At 37.0% G+C, this 15,620-nt stretch overlaps 1 protein-coding gene across 1 annotated transcript in view; it reads left to right on the top strand.

Moving 5' to 3' along the window:
• The window catches only part of GABBR2 (gamma-aminobutyric acid type B receptor subunit 2), a 449,900-nt gene that overhangs the window by 262,078 nt on the left and 172,202 nt on the right, over positions 1 to 15,620 (top strand). Inside the window, exon 8 of the mRNA XM_015854241.2 lies at positions 720 to 780. Within this exon, the coding sequence (XP_015709727.1) occupies positions 720 to 780 (61 nt within the window). The remainder of the gene's footprint in view (positions 1 to 719; positions 781 to 15,620) is intronic.

Raw genomic sequence — 15,620 nt, 5'->3', positions numbered from 1 at the left:
TAGTCTACACTGACCATACTCAGCACTCCACTGCAAGTTCAAAATATTAAAAATATTTCTTAAATGAATGAAAAATTGTTCTTTCCATACTCCATCACAAAATAGCCAAAGTACAGACAAAAATTTAAAAGACATTTTGTCATAAAGATGGGGTGAAGGATGAGAGTAATTTGCTAGGGATATGTGAGGAGGCTTCAGCATTGTGTGACCATTCACTATTATTTTGCAGTGTATCAATACGTAGCATAATGAAGGGTAGCATGTAATGTCTTACACACATTACATTTATAAAGAGTACTTGGACATGAAATTTGGTATAGTACAGAATGCTTTTAGTATCCATAATCATTGATGTAAATACATTATAGAGCCTTTTGGAGATCCATATAATGAGTGAAATGTAGAACATTTTTTGGCATGATTTTTGATAATTCTTATGTATCCTAGATAAAAGCAGTCATCAGTTACTGGCTCTATTTCTGACTTTGAACAGTGAGTGATAAAAATGGTCAACTTTGTAATGCTATTTGGAATTTGTGGAGGAAAGCTTTAAGCTGTCAATTCATTTCTTCAGCCTGGGTTGATTTTGCTGTTCTCAATGTTTAACCTTTGCATGGGTAATTTTATTAGTGAATAGAAAATGATTGCAGTTCTAATTAAATTATATATTTTTTTAAGATTTATAAAATATTTAAGTCATTTATTTATTTTTTTTTTAGGGTCAAGTTGTTTTCAGGAATGGAGAGAGGATGGGAACCATCAAATTTACGCAGTTCCAAGGTAGGTTATAAACAGTTTTATTCTCATTAGTTATGTATGCAGTTTCAGGCTTACTCTATCAATTGCATTTATTGTAGAACAATTTAAATATGTACAATTATTTTTAAGATAAACTGCTTTGAATGTGTCAATGTAATTAGTAAATATGAGTTTTATTACCTTCTTGAAATGCTTTATTTTGAAACCTTAGTGATCTATTTCCAAGTACCTTCCTAGAAGAAAATCCCCACATATACAGAAACCATCGATGTATAACAGCCAGATACTGGAAAAACTGTACTGATCCACTAAGCACCTGGTCATTAATGCAGTTGTTTTTGGAAACTGAATCTAAAGAGGCTTTTTGCTATAAGTGAAGTATATTTTGGGAGGATTTTTGCTGTTAAGCTCTTTGAAGTTAGACTATGTGATTTCTGAAGGCTTGCTTTTGAAATTCTGCAACTGGTTGCCAAAAGTTATTTCCAGAGGCACTCCTTCAGCAAGTAAGGGACAGAAACCACCAGTCTGAACCCTTGGAGGCAACACTCCCTGCAGTATGACACACCAAGTCTGCTGTGTCCCCTCAGCCTGAGCTGTTCTGCAGGGAGCGGTCTCAGCAGTAGAGACCCCAAATGCAGACCCTCATTGCAGACACCAGCAGTTGTCAAGTGCTGTTTGCAGCTGGGAGGAACTGCTTGCTTCATCAAGTTTTCAGTCAAAATAGTGATTCATAGAAGACATGTCATAGCTGTTTATGCAGTTTATAGAATGCAATTAATGTTTTTGTTCCTAGTCTGATCCAGAGATGAAACTGGAGAAGAGTGCATTTGTGTGGTCTCATGAGATCAGGAGTGCAGGGGAGTTGGCAGATAGCTTTCAGTGTACGAGAAAGAGGCATGCACTCTTTCTTCAGGAGATCACTTTAAACATAATTCTGCTGACCAAATTGCAAAGGCTCATCCTTTGAGTAGAAATTGTCAGCTGTATGGGCATTATTATTAATGAACAGCAATGCACTTGAGGGGATTTGTTACTCAATCTAATTTACAGCAGCAATCTTATGGGTTGCTTTTGTCTTCACATCTACAACTGATGCTATTAACTCATTTTCCCTGGAGCATTTCTATCCACTAAAATTTTGCAGACCTCATCTCATGATAATATAATCTAGAAATTATTGCTCAACACTAACAATAAATATTTATTGCTTCCTCTTCCCCCACTTCCTCCCATTATTTTGTAGTAGTAGCATTTACAGCAACATGAAAGAATCATGTAAATATTGCAAGGAGATTTTACAAGAGGTGTTTATTCCTCAGAAGTCTGAAGGAGGCCCTGTGCGTACTGCCTAAGGCAACTCTGTTAGTGCATTCGAGGGGGGTGGTGTTTGGCACCTGCTGTCTGTGCATTAATGATGTTATGTGGAATCATGGAATGGTGAGGCAAGCACCTTTGGAAGTAACCTGCAAGAGCAATTGAAGCCCTGGATAGCTAATTTTAAACAGATTTTTACTGCCATTCTTTCAAATGTGAGTTTATAGTGTTTCTCAGTCTTGCAAGAGCTGCCATTTAACACCAACCATTTTACAACCAGTTGAGATACTGTTTGGTCAATAAGAACAGACAGCTGCCCATTTTATACTTCCTTGCTGTTACATAATGGTTGTTTCAGGACTGATTCAGGCCCATGCCCAGGGTTTTGATCATCAACCAACTGTTTCCCATCAACCTGCAGTAAAAAGCCTGTTTGTTTTCATTATAACTTGCAAATCCTATGGAGAAGTTTAGGTGAAGGACTAGATTATTTCTTATGCAAGCTATAGCCCAAAGACACATCTGAAGTCTGTCTTTTGTTCTTACTAATTCTGGAAAAGCAAAGACTATACCAAAAAAAAGTAAGAAATTGAAGTAAGGATTAATAGTTGAAAGTAACCTTTTTAGTTTTTAAATATAAATGATCTTCTAGCTGTTAAAAGATTTTTCTCTCCTTATTCCGTGATTAATGTGGCATTGCTGTAAAATAAATATATAAATAAATTACTCATTTCCTTAAAAAAAAAAGATCTTTAAAACATCGGTCAGAAAGCTTTCCAAAACATTCACATTAACTTTTCATAAATCATGGGCTAATGGGGAAGTTCCAAATAGTGGAAATAAACTAATTAAGTCCAATACTTAGATTGGTAAATGGGCTTTTCCTTTGTAATTATAGCTGTTAGGTGCTATCAGGCTTGAGACAGATATGTATCTCAGTCATTAATGTTTTTTATGAACTGTGATACAAATCTTTGTGTTTTCTAGGGAAAAAAAAAAAAAAGAAAAAAAGAAAAAAAGAAAAAAGACTGCATCAATGATGTAATACAATTTCTTTTAATGATATTCATGGTAATTATGAGCATCACATATATTAAGTGCATTAATAGCTTATTACCCTAACATAGATGGAAATCATCAGTATTAGTTTTCTATACCTCAGCAGTCATTTCTTCATCTACAGGAGTTCATAGTTTTATGAATGCTTTGATGCAAATATCACCAACAAATCATTCTAGAGAAAGAAAACGGGTGAATAGGAAATCATACATGAGAAGTAAGATTCCTTGCCCAAAAATTTTGTTTAGCAGGTCAGAAGAACAGCTCTCAGTCTATATTGGACTTAAGGGTTTCATTTCCTGTTTCCTACAGGATCAGACAGGCCATGCCTAACAATTCTGGTGAGAACGGAAAAGGCAGAATTGTACAAAACTGAGAAAGCAGGCAGTGAGCAACACACTTTCCACAGTTTCAAAGGGCAGTGCTCCAAGTGAATCTACTTGGATGCTTTACTGGAAAATGAAAGCCCTTCAAGTTGCAAACTGCTTAACAAACTATTGGAAAGGGCAAGTTGTCCAAGTCTCCTTCTTGCAAAATCTTTGTTGGGAACCTTTGTGCTAATGAGATTATTTGGAAATGTTTTGGATATGGGAAAGCAGACGATGATGCAAGGCAAAACCAGCACATGATAGCTCAGTGTGTAACTGCAGTATGTATGACACACTGTGATAAGATTTTGAATCATTGCCTTAATTTTGAAGGTAGCTGTAGCTTTTCCCAAATTCACACTAGACTTGTCCCATTTTCAGCCTCTGTTAGGTCTGCAAGCAGTCAAAGGGATTGTACCAAGGATAGATGGGACCAAACTACTTATTAATGCATAGATTGTGACTGTCACCCAGAAATGTTATATTGTGCCACAGAGGACACAAAGCACATGTAACTGCATTTTATTCGCCTACCATACTGGCAAATAAAGAGCAGTCTGCCAGTCTAGCTCAAATGTCCAAGTAATGTTTGAAGTTGGCATGTTTCCAAATGAAGAGGTTTTGTCTACTGATGCCATTAAAGCAATATTCTCATTGTCAAACATGTAGCTGAAGAAGATGGCCAAGATCTTTTGGCTGGTGTAAGCAGAAAAAGGATTCTGGCAACTGTTGATGTGGACAGATCATGGAAACATAAAAGACTTGTATGATAGAATAGATTGAAAAGGAAAAATAATAAAGCTGAATTTTAAACAAGTGGTATTGGAATGTGTGTAGATCATGCCCATATAGTTTCCTTCTATTATTTTAAATTCTGCCTGGCAGACTTGGACTACTTTTTGTTCTTGCTTAAATAACAATTCATATAAGTAATGTACTTAACTGTCCTTCAATATTTTTATATTTATCAATTCTCCCATATATTTCCTTCAGAATTAGTCTGTAGGTTTTCTTTCTGTGAACAGTGCTGAAAGAATATAATTCAACAGTCACCACATATTTAGTTACAATGTTGAAAAATCAGATTTGAAATGTTATGTGAAATATCCTTAATCTGTGGTGTCAAATATCCAGAATCAGGGGATTACCATTTCTCTGCCTCAGGAGCATACCACCAAAGTGAAAGTAACATCTTATGATTATTATTATTTTTTCCAGATTTGAAGTTCACTTTTGAATAGTCAGGTATAAACATTTTATGGAAGAGTAAATAAAGAGAGACACTATTCCATTTGCTAACCGAATGTGAATATACTGTGTATTCAGGATGTGAAATATAAATACTTGCTAGTTTCATTTAACAAACAGTAAGGTTGTGTAATAATTTTTTCTGGTTTTCCTGGGCAGCAAATATAGATGGATTCATCAGGAGTTGATAACTCTTGTCACTGATGATTCCAGCACATAGTTTGTTCAGCTCTAGGCTAGAGGTAAAGTTATAGTGCCTGACAGGATATCCAAGTTAATGGAATTTTATAATGAAGAATTTTTGATCAAGATTTCCCTTATGGACCTAGTTCCAGGATGGTAGGCAATATTATCATAGTGCTAGAAGAAAATGAAGATTACCATGTGAATTAAACCTATCAAAGATAAATGGCATGAACAAGAAACACTTTAAAACGACACAATGAAGATGGGTTTGTTCACTGTGTAAGAGATCAACTGCAGTTGTGAATCATATTCTGCAGACACTGATACTAAACCTTGTATGGGAGCACTGTTAATCCAGAGGTCCACATAAAGTCAGTGAAAGAACTAAATTGCATTTCAGATTTACTACTCCTCTTTTTTTGTGTGTGTTTTAATCATGGTCCTATTTTGTTCTGTCATCATATCTGCTAGTTTAATTCCAAGTCATAACTGGTCATACTGGCACTGTATTGGCCCCTAGTTCTCTATGATGACATTTTGTGCTTTCTATAGAAAGACATTTTTCATACATCATTGCTGGAATCTGGTGAGAAATTAATGAAGAATAATTCTTCATTATGTGTAAATGTGATAATTGAAAATGAGCTTATGTAATTAACAGATTTGTGTTTGGTTTGTTTGTTTTTACAATTTTGTTTTTGAATGTCTGATCTTAAGTAACACTGCAACAGCACAGTGTTGGTTTTAGACTTGAATTGAGTTATTTAAGAACTGGTTGGTTGGTCTCCGCCAAGGGGTTGTGATCAACAGTTCTGTGCCAGGTTGAAGACCGGTCACAAGCAGTGTCCCTCAGGGGTCTGTCTTGGGACCAGTGCTCTTCAATATCTTTATCAGTGACATAGATGGTGGCACTGAGTGTAGTCTCTGCAAGCTTGGAGGTGGCACCAAGCTGAGCACTGCAGTCAGTACATTAGAGAGAATGGAAGCCATCCAGAGGGACCTTGATGGGCTGAAGAAGTGGGCCCGTGTAAATTTAATGAGGGTTTACAGGGTCAAGTGCAGGGTGTTGCAGTTGGGCTGGGGCAATCCCAGGTGTTCATTCAGAAAGGGGAGCAGCCTCATGGAAGAGGATTTAGGGGTTCTGGTGGGCGAAAAGCTGGACATGAACCATCAGAGTGTGCTTGCAGCCCAGAAGGCCAACTGTGTTTGGGGCTGCATTTATAAAAAGGGGTGGCCAGCAGGGAGAGGGAGATGATTGTCCCCCTCTACTTGTCCCTTGTGAGGCCCCATCTGGAGTACTGTGTCCAGGCCTGGAGCCCTCAGCACTAGAAAGATATGGAACTCTTGGAGTCAGCCCAGATCAGAGGGCTGGAGCACCTCTCTTATGAGAAAAGGTTGAGGGAACTGGGCTCATTTAGCTTGGAGAAGAGAAGGCTCCAGGGAGACCTAATTGTAGCCTTTCTGTACTTGAAAGAAGCATATAAACAGGAAGGGGAATGGCTGTTTACAAGATAGAACAAGGGGGAATGGTTTTAAACTGAGACGGGAGATTTAGGTTAGAGATTAGGAGGAAGTTTTTCACATAGCGGGTGGTGACGCACTGGAACAGGTTGCCCAGGGAGGTTGTGGATGCCCCATCCTTGGAGGCATTCAAGGCCAGGCTGGATGTAGCTCTGGGCAGCCTGATCTGGTGGTTGGTGACCTTGCCCTTGGCAGGAGGGTTGAAAGTAGATGATCATTGTGGTCCTTTTCAATCCAGGTCATTCTACAATACTTCCCCAATAAGCATTTGTCCTTATTTTCGGTGAATTTTGCTAACTTGTTTGAACAGAAATTTATTGCCCCCATTCCAAAAGAAACTAAGATACTAGTTCAGGAAATAGCAGCTTTCAGTTTCTTTATTCCCACTGGCAATTATAGACCCTTTGTCATAACTGTTAGCTGACAGAGTTAGCTTATATTTCAGAATTCCCTTGAAGACTCTGTGAGTAAAATAATAACAGATAGTTTTGGATTTAGGAAAAAAAAAAAAATCCAAAAAAAAGCCTAATGTGGACTCTAATTTCTCTTTGCTCCTTGGGAAAAAGGGGCTGAGTCATACTTATTGCTCTTGAGTTACTGGCTAAAAAACTGAGATGCAAGGGAGATCATGAGTATGAGTTGTTGAGAAAAATGCTTTCTTATATTTGCTGTCTTCATCTGGAGTGCATGTGTATTTTTTTCCTTAAATGGTTATAGAGTGAAGGGGGTAAACGTGTAAAGATATGATTTCACCACAGGTGATTTAATGTGTGGAGTTCTAAACTACTGCCAGAATCAAAAACGCATCAAATTAACTTATGTGTCGTAAATAAATTGCTCAAGCAAAGGACTTGGGTGCTGTGATTTAGAACTAAATGGTAACTGTATATGATCCCTGACTACTAACACAAAGCTGTCTGTTACCTCTGTCTCGTTAGCATAATCCTCCTGATTTTCTCAAATGCTCGTGCAATATACAAATTTTTCCTCTTTGAGCTGTTTTCTGCACATCCAGTTCAGGCACTTTTTTGGCCTTGAAGAACCACGTTCAATCCTTGCTGATAAATCTCTTGTGTAGGAACATATATATACGTAATAAACAATTTCCTTGTATTGATCCAGAATTGGATCTTTTCTGGTGTTAGTAGGCAGGCTCAAAATGCCACACTGACATAAGAAGCACTGTCACAATCTTCCTGTCAATGACTGGAGCTCTGGGAATTACGTTAGGGCTATAGGTAAGGGCTAGTCTGAAGGAGAAGAATAATACCCTCCAGAAAGGGATCCCCTAAAAGTGATACTACACAGCTGCATGTAACCATCTATGATGAATGGGCTGGAAAGTTTATCCTGGGAAATATGCTTTCTTGTCTTCCATAAAGGCATGGTAGATCCTTGCCCCATTTTAAAGTATACTGTAGTGCAAAACTGGTAATGTAGATCCACCGCTCTTGGCATTTAAAAAGGGTGGATAATTTGTAAACCTGCTAAGATGAATAGCTCCACATTCTGCCTTGAATTATGTTAGAAAGGAAAGCTGAGAGCACCTGATTGCTGAGAGATTCCTGAGTGATTTACTTTTGTATTCCTTGACCTGAATATAGGGAAGAAGAAGGTGCTGGTGTACATAGGTACTCAAATCCTTTATCAATCAATTTTACCTATTTTAGAAGGATACTTTAGGAATTCTACTCAGGAAGTTGAGTGAATTGTGAGGATGTGGAATTAAAACAAGTTTTCAAATATAAAGCATGTGCTTCTTGTTTAGAAAGATAAAATAAGCAGCAGCTTCCCATTCCAAGCAATAGGAACTAAGCCTCCCACTCTGGACCTTCAAAAGGTCAGTGTAGGAAGTTTTATAACATGATTTTAACCTGGCTCTGTTAATGTGATGTTTGGAGCATGGTGTGACAGCAGGCAAATGCTGTGTTGTGTTAGTAAATTGTAGAAGTCCTTATATAAAGGAGGAAGTTGTTCACACTTTTAGTCTATGCTTCCCCTGTAAAGGGAGAGACTATGAAATACCCCCAAAGAATGAATCCAAAAGGTCAGTAAATACATAAAGGTTTTTTTTTGTTGGTTTTTTTTTTGTTTTGTTTTTTTTGTTTTTTGTTTTTTGTTTTGTTTTGGTTTGGTTTTTTTTAATTCAGAGAAGAGAGCACAAATTGTGAAAAGTCACAAATGATTTTTCAAACTTTTAAAAAGTTAAGTTGGATTTAAGTTTGCAATTGTATACAGAAGCTATAGATCACCAAAACTGTTTAACTGCTCATGTCTGAGTTTGATAAATTCAGCTGACATTCTAAGCGATAACCTGCAGCCAAACGCTAGATTGTTTTCCTGTGTGTTATAGGTTCAATTTTCAGTACTGTGTGCCTATTTTAATCACTGAAAGCCTCCCAAGACTATTGCAGCTTGAGGCCAGTTGATGATGTACTGTGAGGCTAAAATTACTGGTGCAGGTAACTTAGACTGTGGGTTGGCTGTGAAATCAGTGGGGCTTATGGAAATGAGTGTTCTGAGAAGGAAACCCAGGTTGCAGTTACAAATATGTACGTGTGCCCTATGGATACAGAGTTCTTTGCTCATGCCTTGGATCAAAGAATCATTGAGTCATAAAATCAAAGAATCATTGAGTCATAAAATCAAAGAGTGGTTTGGGTTGAAGGGCCTTCAAAGCCCACCCATTCCCCCGCCATGCCATGGACAGGGCTGCCTCCCAGCAGCTCAGCTACCCAGGGCCCATCCAACCTGGCCTTGAGTGCTGGCAGGGATGGGGCACCACAGCTTCTCTGGGAAGCTGTGCCAGCACCTCACTGCTCTCTCAGCAAAGATTTCTTTTCCTAACATCTCACCTGAATTTCTTCTCTTTCAAATTAAAATCATTTTACTTTGTCTTATCACTATTAGATCATATAAAAAAATTGGTCCCCGTCCTGCTTGTAAGCTCCCTTCCTATACTGGATCGGCAGATTAGAAGAATATTCCATCCCTCCTCTGTGCTTAAATTATACTTTTGCTCTTATTTTCCCTCCTTGATTCATATTTCAGTAATATTTGTAACCAATGTATTTTTTTTAACTGTTTCAGACCTATATACTGTTTGACTAAACACAAGAAATACACAAAATAAAATTTGAAGGGAAAACCAACTGAGTCACAAGACTTAAATTTCTTAGTCAGTTAGATATTTTGAAAATGTCTACAATAGGGATTCTCCCTCAATGGAGCTAATCCTACTGCTTATTGTTTTGTAAAATGAAACAGGAGCAAAATGGTCTCCCTCAGCTTTGTGACTAAAGACTAGTGTCTAAGCAGTTCTCTGAGCTGTTCTCACCTTAGCCATTTGCTGTGGCCATCAAGGGAGATTATCTAGACAGAATAATAGGAATGTTTTGGGGTTTTTGCTCTTTTACTAAATTAAAAAATTAGTCTAGGTGGGAGCAGTGCAAGGTTCCCCATGTCTGCCTAGTGAAATTTTGCATTGATGCTTCCTTAATGTGAGATTCTAAGAGGAAGAAAAAATTATCTTCAGAGATCTGTCAGGTTCAATTTATTTGCTGTAATTGACCCTGGGCTCTCTGATTTAGCATAATCTTGGCTGCTTTCCATGGACAGAGAAGGGGAAAAAGAAAAGATAATAAATCTCTTTTTGCTGCCCACAGACGTACCTATACAGAGCAGTTCAAGCTGTATTCCCGGTAGGAAAATCATATTCCACAAGGGGCATGGGCAGAGTATTGGAAGGATAACTTCAGATTTCACAATCCACATGTGTTCTTCTCTCTGCCAGGAAGCAGATAATTTGCAGAAATGTATGCTGCCCCTTTCCAGCTTCTGCCATCTATGTGCCCTTGGCATGCATTAAAATTAAACTTGTTTGAGCTCCTGAATGTGCAGTGCTTTTTCTGAGCTCCAAATTACTGTGGATTGCTGATCCAAAGAATGGAGAGAGTTGACTTCTAAGCCCTAGCAGTACCTCTTTCTTCTTGCTTTTTACTCACTGATGTGAAGACTAAGAGAACAGGTGTCAAAGTGGCTCGGCAGCATCCTTTATTGCAGTATAATTAATTTCACGACTATCTGTGATTTACAGTCATTCAGGCAGTATTCATTCCAGGTGGCATTTATTCTCATCATTTGGAATGAATTTAGGATGGAATATTATAAAATGCTTTATTTAAGACTAGATGTGTTCCATTTGTTTGCTTTCTTTTCATCTTCTTGGCTTTGCAACTGGTATTAAAAACAAGCAAAAAAGAAAGAAATGGGAGTCAGAGAGAGAAAAGTGACATTTACGTGCTAGAAACTGAGCACTTGGAAGTCAACAGTTATAGGATTAAAGGTTAAATCTCTCTCACAAACACAAAAGTTTCCCTTTAGTTCTTAAAAGTTTAAGGTAACTAATGCTGAAAATCTCTGGCGGTTTAAAAGTTGTAATTAGCTGATGTAATTTCATTCAGGATCCAGATGAGAAGACTGGAATATTTGATGCTGACAGAGTCCTGGTTTTAACTAACTAGGTGAAAGATTAGGTCATGAGAGTGACTTTGAGTCACCTGGTATTAAGGAAGCGAACTTCTGTTCCTGAGCTGCACTGCCCATGATGGAGACAGAAATGCGGAGCTGAAGTATTTCTTAATTATTACACCAATTCAGTCAAATGGTTTGCCTAACAGCATTCGCAAGTAGTTTCCTAACTAATATAAATACAGGAAGGCTGAACAGAATTGGTGGTCTAGAAATACAAACTACAGATTTGTCAGAGAGGAAACTCAAAATATTCTTTCATATTCAATTTTCTTGTTATCCTCCCACAGCAGACCCCTGTTGGGCTGCAAGAATACCAGGCAGGCCTTATAAACCAGGTTCAGATCTGTCTTTGGTAAAAATTATTAATTTAGCACTAACTTTGCAATTGGCCAAATTTGTTTTAGAGCAGCAATGTATGTACACTGTTGTCACAAACAACACAGAGCATGCTGTCACCATTGTGCATGTTTTACAGTCTCTGTAGAAGGCCAGTAGCAATGACAGTGCCTGATAAATTGTAAAACTCCTTCCTGCTTTGATGAGAATTCTTTCCCATCTGTTCCCTTTTCTCAGATGATACAAGTGTGCTGGGAGTTACCCATATCTCACACTTATGTACTGTTGAAGAAATTGCAATTGGTTGCCTAAACAAAAAGAAGTGGGTAATCCACAGAGGTCTAAACTAAGAGAAAAGATTCCTGCTTTGTGTATGTGGTAGATACCTCTTCCTGTACAATAGTTTAGCAGCCATTCTCAAGGCTAGAATTCTTACTTCTAGTCCATAGTGATGAGCCTAGATAAGAATATTTAGATTAAATATCAGCAAAATAATTGGGTAACAATATGTGCTAGTCAGTAAGTATAACAAGCTACCAGGAAAGTTATTTCCCCTACACTGCTTGTTTTCAGGGCAAGCAACCTTTTGTCTACCAAATATGATCTCAGATAATTAATCCTATTGGGGTGGCCAAGGACACAGGAAGGTGAACAATAGATGTTTTCTCTTTTCATCTGGAGTGATTCTGTAAATTGTGCAGTTGTGTGGAAATCAATAGCTGATCTGTTGGATGGATAAATCCCAATCAACAGACAAACTATAATTGGAGCTACATCACATGGAATTGGGTCAAATTGCATTGGAAGTGGGTCAAGCCTTTAGGAATCCTACTGTTGATTTTAATGAGTGTGCAAGGTTTTAAGACCAGCTTACTGGTTTTAATCAGCAGTAGCTTATAGTATGATGAATTACTGCTGTGTGCATAAATACTTTAATTAAGTAGTGCTTTATGAATGCTGTCTAGTTGTACTGTTGTAAACACTGAGCCTGACCCTGTGAAGTTCTGAGTAGGTTCTGAAATGCTACACTGATCAGGTATTCAGGACTGACTCCCAGCACCTCAAACAATCAACCCTATAGTCTGACAGATAATGTGAAAGACCTAATTTTGCACATCTTAGATATTCACCTGAGGCTATTTCTATTTTTAATTTTTAAGATATTGTCTTAAAGCCTACTTTGATCTCATTGTATGCAGCCAAAACCCTGAGCTATTTTTAGCAATAACTATCCATTATAAGAAAATATGCTCTTGAGGCATATGAAATACAAATCTTTATTTCCTTGAAGAGATACTGAGCTATTCCAAGCATGTCAAAGCCTGCTGCATTGCACGCTCCCTGAGATACAAATAAAAAAATATGTTTGGAGTTTAGTGCTTGCAGAGGTGCCTGCACAGTATGTCCAGTGAATCACAACTCAGTTTCAATTTCTTTTTTTTTTTTTTTTCAGACTGTCTGTATTTACCAGGCAAAAAAGATATTCTAAGTTTGGACCAAAAAAAAAAAAAAAAAGTTTTATTCAATAACTGAATATTATGGAGTCCACTGAAAAATACCTGAATTGTTTTATCCTTTATGTGAGTTTTAGGATGTAGATCCTCAGGGCCATTTCACAGAGGCTTACCTGATCCTAAATTCACAGTGTGTTCGTATTTACACCTGGAGCTTTTCTGTTATGTGTAAATAACTAAATAATTCATTTACCACAAAGGAATCACAAAATGACAGTCCAGAAGCTGGAGTATTCATCTACAGTGGGTGAAAGGTGTATTCAGATCTCTCACCCACATTGTTCTAAAGGATTGAAATGCTTTTTGCTTTATCTTGGAGGAGTGATGCTGTGACATTCAGTCCAAGGCTGAATGGGGATGGCAACAATTCCTCTTACTAGTCAACAAAAAGTACTGGGTAGGTTCTAAGGTGTATTTGCACTGTTAATTATGCTCATGTTTGTGTCTGATTTTGGTACACAGGTTTTTCATGAGCCACATTATTTCTTGGTCAACAAAACTAGAAAAAGAGGTGGAAAATCTTTAGCTTGAATTTCAGCAGTCATTGGTCTTTTAGGTGCTTCACTACCAGGAGAAGATAAGCAACTAAACTAGTTAAAGTAGTAGGAAATTTCAGGAAATAGCTTAAGTCCAAACTTCTCCCTGTAACCTCAGTAATCTTTGACTAAACTCTTGTTTGTTGGCTCAGATCAATTGATATAGATTTAACAGAGAGTGTGTTTGTTTGTTTGGTTGTTTTTTTTTGCAAGCAATTGTTATTTTTAGATTTTTTTTTTATGAACACTTCTACCAAATATTTGTTCTTTAACTCTTTCAAAGATACACTGGTATCTTTGGTAATGGCATGGTAATTTAGAGTGTAAGAAGGAAATAATGTACTAGATCTATATTTATTTATTTTCACTCACTTTTCTTTTGAAAGATGGTTATCTCAGAAGGTGACCATCTCACCTCTGATACCTATCAAGTCAAATACCTTACAGGAGAGAAAAGGTGACAATATATGAGTTCCATTTGTCCTAGTTCAGATATTTACATCTGAGCATGTTTTTGTGGTCCACCATAAAGAGGGATACAGATTCTTCTGTAATGAAACTTAGACTTATTGTTGGGTACGTACCTACAGTTGAGCAAGAAAATTATGCTCTAAATATGCCTGTTTTCCTAAATATCTTATAAATAAGCTTGGACAACTTAATTGAAAGGTAAAAGTCTGCACTGTACTCATATGAGTTTGAAAAGCTGAATCCCTTCAAACCTTTTTCTAAGAAACTATGCAGTAGCTGTGAAAGAGAGAGATTAACCACAAAAATAACATAAGCTCAACAATGTATAGGTCAGTTTGCTGTTGTGTGTATTTGAATTTGGCAGTGATTTCTCACAGAGTAAAGTTTAAGTCACTAATTTCAGCTACTTATTGGCTTTTTGATTGGCCTTAGATTTCACAAAATACTTTGCTAAAAAATACTTTGCTAAAGATAAAGAATAAATTAAATAAAATGGAATCTGTCAATCTGAGAACCAGATATCCTTGCTAAGAAGAACTCACATTGTTTAGTGAGGACATCTAAGATTAAGATTTTAGAGTTCCGCATTGGCACAGTACTCCAAACAATAATATCATCCATAAACCATGAGGCTTTCAGCTTAGATTGTTAATCACAGTGCCAGCCTCTTGTATTTCTTCACTTCTCAGTGCACTATGAATTGGAAAGTTCATCCACAGGTGAAAATAACTTCTGTTAAGTTTGATCTTTGATCTTTAGACTGACATTATGGATGGGGGCAAATAACTTATTAAAAAAAGAAAGAAAGAAAGAAAGAAAGAAAGAAAGAAAGAAAGAAAGAAAGAAAGAAAGAAAGAAAGAAAGAAAGAAAGAAAGAAAGAAGCAAAAAAGAAAGAGAGCATTAGTTTTGTAACAGATAATGATATGAGAAAATATTTTGAATATCTCTTTATGACTTCAAACCTCAGCTGTGCTGGAACACTATTGCTAGGGTAGGGACTTCCCAAGCTGCAGAAAAGTGAGGCCTTATTCTGTGCAGTGACTTATGTGCCTTCAGCAGAAGACTGTTGTATCTGAGCAGTCTTGTAGGACATATCATCTCAGACAAGATCCATTTAGCACCGTAATGAACTTCATACAGAAATAATTAGTGTGATACCTGGCTTTTGGAAACTTTTCAGGCTCCTTAAAGCACTTCTGTGATTGATAAATGCCTTAGACAGACAGCTGTGACTAACTTGATCCTCTTGTGATGCTTGCTGTTCAATGTGCTAAGCCAAATATTTTGCTATTTACAGCCTACCGGTCTAAGTACAGACATCTAAACTCTCGTGCATTTCTCTAATCAGATTTGTTATAAACACAAAATATTCCATCATCTCTCTCATCAGATTCATTATCAACACAAAATATTCCATCAATTAGTGAAATGTATTACACTGTTCGCCTATAAGAATATAATTAAAGTCCTTCTCTTCTGCAGAATCATTTCTTTCTAATACTTGAATATTTACTAAATTTTACTAAATGTGAGAATCCTGTCTAATACCCGAGAAAGAGCTCTCACTATGTAAGAAGTTGTTCGATGCTTGTTCTTGCATTTGCTTGGAAATCAAACAAAGTTGCAAGAGTATTTATCAATGAGAGAAAAAAATAATTTATATAATAATTAAAACTTTAACTTGATTTCAGTGATTCATGACTTATTTCCACCCAAAACCAAATATAATGAGAAAATTATAACTTGATTTGGAAATGGTTCTTTTGTAACTGGA

The sequence above is a fragment of the Coturnix japonica genome, chromosome 2 (genome assembly GCF_001577835.2).
Source record: "Coturnix japonica isolate 7356 chromosome 2, Coturnix japonica 2.1, whole genome shotgun sequence".
Lineage (NCBI taxonomy): Eukaryota > Metazoa > Chordata > Aves > Galliformes > Phasianidae > Coturnix > Coturnix japonica.
Note: the sequence above shows the minus strand (reverse complement) of the source record. Positions and strands in the feature narration are given on the sequence as shown.